At 37.1% G+C, this 6,000-nt stretch overlaps 1 protein-coding gene across 1 annotated transcript in view; it reads left to right on the top strand.

Annotated features, from left to right (window-relative positions):
* The window catches only part of LOC104818509 (acid beta-fructofuranosidase 3, vacuolar), a 4,143-nt gene extending 554 nt beyond the window's left edge, over positions 1 to 3,589 (top strand). The window contains exons 2-8 of the mRNA XM_010548124.2: positions 8 to 322; positions 563 to 571; positions 1,170 to 1,417; positions 1,610 to 2,221; positions 2,428 to 2,825; positions 2,975 to 3,062; positions 3,172 to 3,589. Of these exons, the coding sequence (XP_010546426.1) occupies positions 8 to 322; positions 563 to 571; positions 1,170 to 1,417; positions 1,610 to 2,221; positions 2,428 to 2,825; positions 2,975 to 3,062; positions 3,172 to 3,456 (1,955 nt within the window). The 3' untranslated portion in view covers positions 3,457 to 3,589. The remainder of the gene's footprint in view (positions 1 to 7; positions 323 to 562; positions 572 to 1,169; positions 1,418 to 1,609; positions 2,222 to 2,427; positions 2,826 to 2,974; positions 3,063 to 3,171) is intronic.
* The last annotated feature ends 2,411 nt before the right edge of the window (positions 3,590 to 6,000 follow it).

The raw sequence follows: 6,000 nt of genomic DNA, 5'->3' as shown, positions 1-6,000 counted from the left end.
GCCCCCCCCCGCCGTCGGCGGCCCATATTCGGACCACTCGCCGTGTCCTCCGGCCTCTTCTTGATCGCTTTGTACGCAGCTCTCATCGCCACTCACGACGGGTCCTCGCCTCGGGCTGTCGTCATCGACGCGGGAAATGCGACCGTCGCGGCGAAGACACGTGAACGTATCGCCGGAGTCTCGGAGAAGAGCGGCGAACGGTGGAGATTCTCCGGCATCCGGAACGGAGATCCGGCGATGGCGGAGTTCCCATGGGACAACAGCATGCTGACGTGGCAGAGGACGGCCTTCCATTTTCAGCCCGAGAAGAATTGGATGAACGGTACGTACGCTAAACCCTAAACGAAAATAAATTAATTCAGTTGCTAATTTCAGAAGAACAAAAATGGCAAACAAAAAGATGTTTTCCTTTTTCTCTTTCTTTCATTTGTATTTTGAAATGTATTTTGTATAAAAAATGTCGGTATCTTTTCTTGCCTTGTAATTTTGAACCAAATTCGAATTAATTCTTTTTTTTTTTCGTTTCACTCGGGCGATGTTGGGTGGCGAAATTCATTTCCAGATCCTAATGGTAAGTTTCGGATCAGATTCTCTCTCTCTCTCTCTCTCTCTATATATATATATGTATATATAATAATATAAAGTTTAGAAAATCTTGGAATTTGGTAAGTTTTAATTCATTTCTTGTGTTAGATGCCATGTCTGTCGATGTATTAGGTTGGTGTTTGTCGTTATACATGTTTATATGTATATATACGTGAACTTAAAATTAAAATATATGAAATTATTGAATTAACAATAGGTAAGAAATAGGACAATGCCATGTCGTCTTCCAGAAAATAAGCCTAAAAAGTAAAAAGTAGATAGACAAAATCTGAATGAAAAGTCTTCACAGCCAATTAGATCCATCTTCTTACACGTTCTTTTGCCAGTTTGTAGAGACGCTGAGATCTTTTTGTGTATATATATACACACACACATATATACATACATATGTTCTTTTAGTACGGGATGTTCAAAATCTATATAAATGGACTAATCTTAAAAACATATATCTTTATTTAGATTCTTTAAAAAAGATCTGTTGGTCCATTGCATTTTGATTGATCATCCAAAAAAAATTTTATTTTAAAAGTTTGTGATTATGGGCACAATATATGTGTGAGTAGGGCCATTGTTCTACAAGGGATGGTACCATTTATTCTACCAATATAACCCAAAGGGAGCCGCGTGGGGAGACATTATTGTTTGGGGCCATGCCGTCTCAGAGGACCTGATCCATTGGCTCCATCTTCCCTTAGCCATGGTCCCTGATCAATGGTACGATGCCAATGGCGTCTGGACCGGCTCTGCCACCACTCTCGACGATGGCTCAGTCGTCATGCTCTACACCGGTTCCACCCATGAGTTTGCCCAGGTAAATGCCCCACCCCAAGTCTATCAACCCTTTGTTATGTTTCAATAGACTTATAATTTGGTTTATCTCAAATGTCCACGTGTTAACTTGGGGGGAAAATCCATCAATGAGTTTGTCATTTCTTAGTTAGATTTCATGATTTTTCTTTTTGGGTTTAATTAATCAGGGTTTTGAATTAATGTGTTTGTAAAGGTTCAAAACTTGGCTTACCCTAAGGACCCAAACGACCCACTTCTTCTACAATGGGAGAAATATTCCGGCAACCCTGTCCTCGTTTCTCCACCGGGGATCCACCGCAAAGACTTCCGAGATCCGACCACCGCATGGCGTACTTCCGCTGGAAAATGGCGTCTAACCATCGGCTCCAAGGTCAACCGCACCGGAATCTCCCTCCTCTACGACACAGCCGACTTCAAGACTTTCCAACAGCTCCCCTCGTTGTTGCACCAAGTTCCGGACACCGGCATGTGGGAGTGCGTTGACTTTTTCCCTGTCTCGACGACATCGGTCAACGGTCTCGACACATCGGTCAACGGCCCAGAAGTCAGGCACGTCATGAAGGCTAGTATGGACGAAACGAGGATCGATTATTACGCGATCGGGACCTACTTTGAAGAGAACGGGACGTGGGTTCCGGACGATGCAACGATGGATGTCGGGTTCGGATTGAGGTACGATTACGGGAAATTCTACGCATCGAAGACGTTTTACGATCAGAATAAGGGCCGGAGAATCTTGTGGAGTTGGGTCAGCGAGTCTGATAGCGAGTCTGCTGATGTAAAGAAGGGTTGGTCCTCTCTTCAGGTTCGTGCTCTACTTCACTTGTGGTTCAAGTTAGGGTTTTTATCTTTGCTTGTGACCCAAGTTACAAATGAGATTTTTCTAAAGGAGCAAATCATCATATAATATTTGTCCAAAATAGTATCCAAGTCTTTTAGGAGCCCACTTGAAATGTACATTCGGTCCAGAATTAGAGGATTAATACGTTCTCTCGCGCATAAATATTTCAGAGCATTCCAAGAACCGTAGCCCTAGACACAAAGACTGGTAAGAACCTGGTTCAATGGCCCGTCGAAGAAATTGAATCTCTAAGACTGAACAGCACGGAATTCAAGGTAGAGGTCGGACCAGGGACCATAGTTCCGGTAGACGTGGGCCCGGCGGCTCAGCTCGACATTGAGGCCGAGTTCGAGATCGAGAAGGCGGCTCTTGAAAGATTAGCCGGAGACTCAGCAGCGGCCGAGGAGGAACTCAGCTGCAGAGGAGCGGCGAGCCGTGGGGCCCTCGGACCGTTCGGGTTGTCGGTAATCTCCGACGAGGGCTTGTCGGAGCAAACTCCGGTTTACTTCTATGTCACTAAGGGCAAAGATTCAAAGCTCAAGACTTTCTTCTGCACAGATACCTCAAGGTTCGTACATTACAGTTTTTTTTGTTAATTAACAAGTTTGATATTTATTTCCTTTGAGATTGTTTTCTTAATGGAAATCTGAATTATCATAATTTAGTGTATATTATATAGTATCATATCGATATGCTGAATTATTTTCTATTAAACAGGTCGTCAGTGGCAAACGATGTCGACAAAGGCATATACGGTGGCTTCACACCAGTATTCGAAGGAGAGAAATTAACCATGAGAATACTGGTACACTAATTCATCATATATTATTAACATATCAATATAGCTTTAAAAATTACCATAATTAAAAAAAATTAAATTTTCTCGATTTTTTTATAAAATATTTTATAAATAGGTGGACCATTCGATAATAGAAGGATTCGGACAAGGAGGGAGAACGTGTATCACGACAAGGGTGTATCCGACAAAGGCGATATACGAAGGAGCCAAGTTGTTTTTGTTCAACAACGCCACCGGAGCTAACGTTACGGCGTCGTTTAAGGTGTGGCAGATGAACAATGCTTTCATTCACTCCTCACCTGATTACGATCTTCCCCTAACAAAGAATTTTACTATTAGAGGAATTTTTGTTTTTACCGTTCTCTCTTTTGTATTATATCTCCTTTACCGTTCGTTTTGATCCGAATCTTGACATATTGTCGAGAATTTGTTATGTTTTTTTTTTCTTTTTATATTTGGATTTTATAATCCAACTAATTTGAAACTTTTTTTTGGTGTAAATAACTAATTTTAAACTTGAAGATATCTTATAAATACTATTACCCGGAGATACTAATAGAACCAACGCTTATTTTCTTGTATATCATTTAAAAAATTGTAATTTTTTATGGATTGTTTATTTACTTACTTGGGTTTTTTTCCAATGTGTATCGGTAGGATAAAATGTAATTGAATTAAAAACTCGATGAATTTACGGGTTATTTTAGATTCAAATGTAAGTGTAAAGAGAGATATTCATCACACTTTTTCAATCTTGTGGGTTGTGGGAGATGTAATTGAATTAAAGACTTGATGACTTTATGGATTATAAAAAATTTACCTATTTTGTATTTTTTTCGTGGGCCAAAACATCCAACTCTTAGTCTTAATGGGCCTTAAAATAGTAAGCCCAACGAGTTATGGGCTTCAGAATTATCTTATGTTTTGAATTCCACGCGCTTTTAGGTGGCGCGTGTGATAGTTATTAATAGATGGGCTGATTGATGCATTACGCCTTGATGGTTCGACAATTAGGGGTCCAAATGATAACAACGTTAGAATTGACTGAATCGATGGAACACCGTTGAATGAGATGGATTCTTCTTACTGTTAATTATAAAATAAAAATGTTTTTGTTTGGGTTGAGAATATATCAAAATATATGAATATATTGCTCGAAATTATGAATTGATAGTTTTAAATGGTAAGGCTGACTAATGATAAAATATTAAAATATATAGGAAATTAGTGATAAGAAATCATTAAATTTTAATCAACTATAAATGATTAAGACCTTGGATTCCACATGACATTGCTAATATTACATTTCAAGCTTAATATATATATATAGGGAGAGAGATAGAGAGTCAAATAATTTTATCTAAATTTTTGTTTTATGAAATAGTAAAATTTAAGATGGCTGAGTTATGAACCCTAATTTAAAAACCCTATAGATGGCAGGAAAAAAAAAAGGAACCCTAAAGATATACAGAGATTACAGAGACTGATAAAAGCTTCAATACATTATTTACTGGATATATGTCTGTAAGGTCATATCGAACAGTCAAATCACTCAAACTTTCTTAACTATTTTCTACCCGTGTTACCCCTTTATTATATATACATACATATATATATATATATATATATTACATGTATATATGTATATATGTACATATTCTTGTAGACTCTTTCCTATATGTGACTTGATTGTGCTATGATGACATCTGGCACCAGATCCTAACATTTTGCAATTTATGATGCATACGCCGATATATTTATAATCCAACATATAAATTCAACACAAATTCTTGCATATGTATATATATAATTGTTCTTAAAGATTATATGGGCGTGCTTGTAATCTAATCATTAATCAGCGTAAAAAAAACGATATACGACTATATATGTTACTATGATAAAATGTATACGTATTCAAGGTTCAATGTTTTCTCTATAAATTGAGCAACAATTCCTAATTAAAAGTATCTCTAATCATCTGTTATATCTTTACATTTATAAAAGTCGTGGGACGAAATATATATTCGCAACAATAAATAAGAGTTTAGACTTTTTGAATGCAAGGTATCTGTCGCCTATTCAAACTTAACAAAAAACCATAAATGTAGCATAATCTTCCGTATCTTCGAATCTACGATTTATAAAACTTCATAAATAGTTTAAGAACTATACTATTTATGAACTAGTAATTATTACGAGAATTTCTAATACATGTTTGCGTAGTGTATAAGTGTATGTATAAGTGTATGTATAGGGTGATTGTGACCTTCTTGTATGAAGCAAAGTTGATAAGGGGGAGGGGACTTAGGGTTTTTGGGGTTCGGAAATTTAGGGGAAGAAAAGAAAGTAGAAGAAGATAGAGATACCAACTCAGATAAACAGTTTTTTTTTTAAAAGGAAATATCAGAAATAAAAAAATAAACAAGAAAATCAATTAAAATAAAAAAAGGAAAATCGAGAAGTGAAGTGAAGGACAGAGTGTTAAAAACAAATGAAAGGAACGGGTGAGAGAGCGAAAGCTTTATGAGCCTCCATGCAAACGTCCCTTTCTCTGCTTTCTCTCTCTCTCTCTCTCTCTCTCTCTCTCTCTCTCTCTCTCTCTCTCTCTCTCTCTCTTAATCAGCTTTGGGAATCCCAACCACAAGTCCACTTGTCTTCACATTGCGACTACTTGTGTTTCATACTTGTTTGTCTGAGAAATGCGTACATATCTACTCTTGTACAATGACCATATGTATATGTATATATATGAACGCATTCACTAGTTGATTTGCACTATAATTTCCATGTTGCAATTCGTCTTGATACAAACAATAATTTGCTATACTTAATTTTAAATTAAATACCTTTTTGGGATATATAATCTTTTCCTATCTATATATGATAACTCGAAAATTTCAACGTATTAAAGCATGTGGTGGTTTGTTTAGTTTTCGTCATTTAA

This window comes from Tarenaya hassleriana, unplaced genomic scaffold, assembly GCF_000463585.1.
Source record: "Tarenaya hassleriana unplaced genomic scaffold, ASM46358v1 Cleome1, whole genome shotgun sequence".
NCBI classification, from domain to species: Eukaryota; Viridiplantae; Streptophyta; class Magnoliopsida; order Brassicales; family Cleomaceae; genus Tarenaya; species Tarenaya hassleriana.
This window is presented reverse-complemented; position numbering and strand designations above follow the sequence as displayed.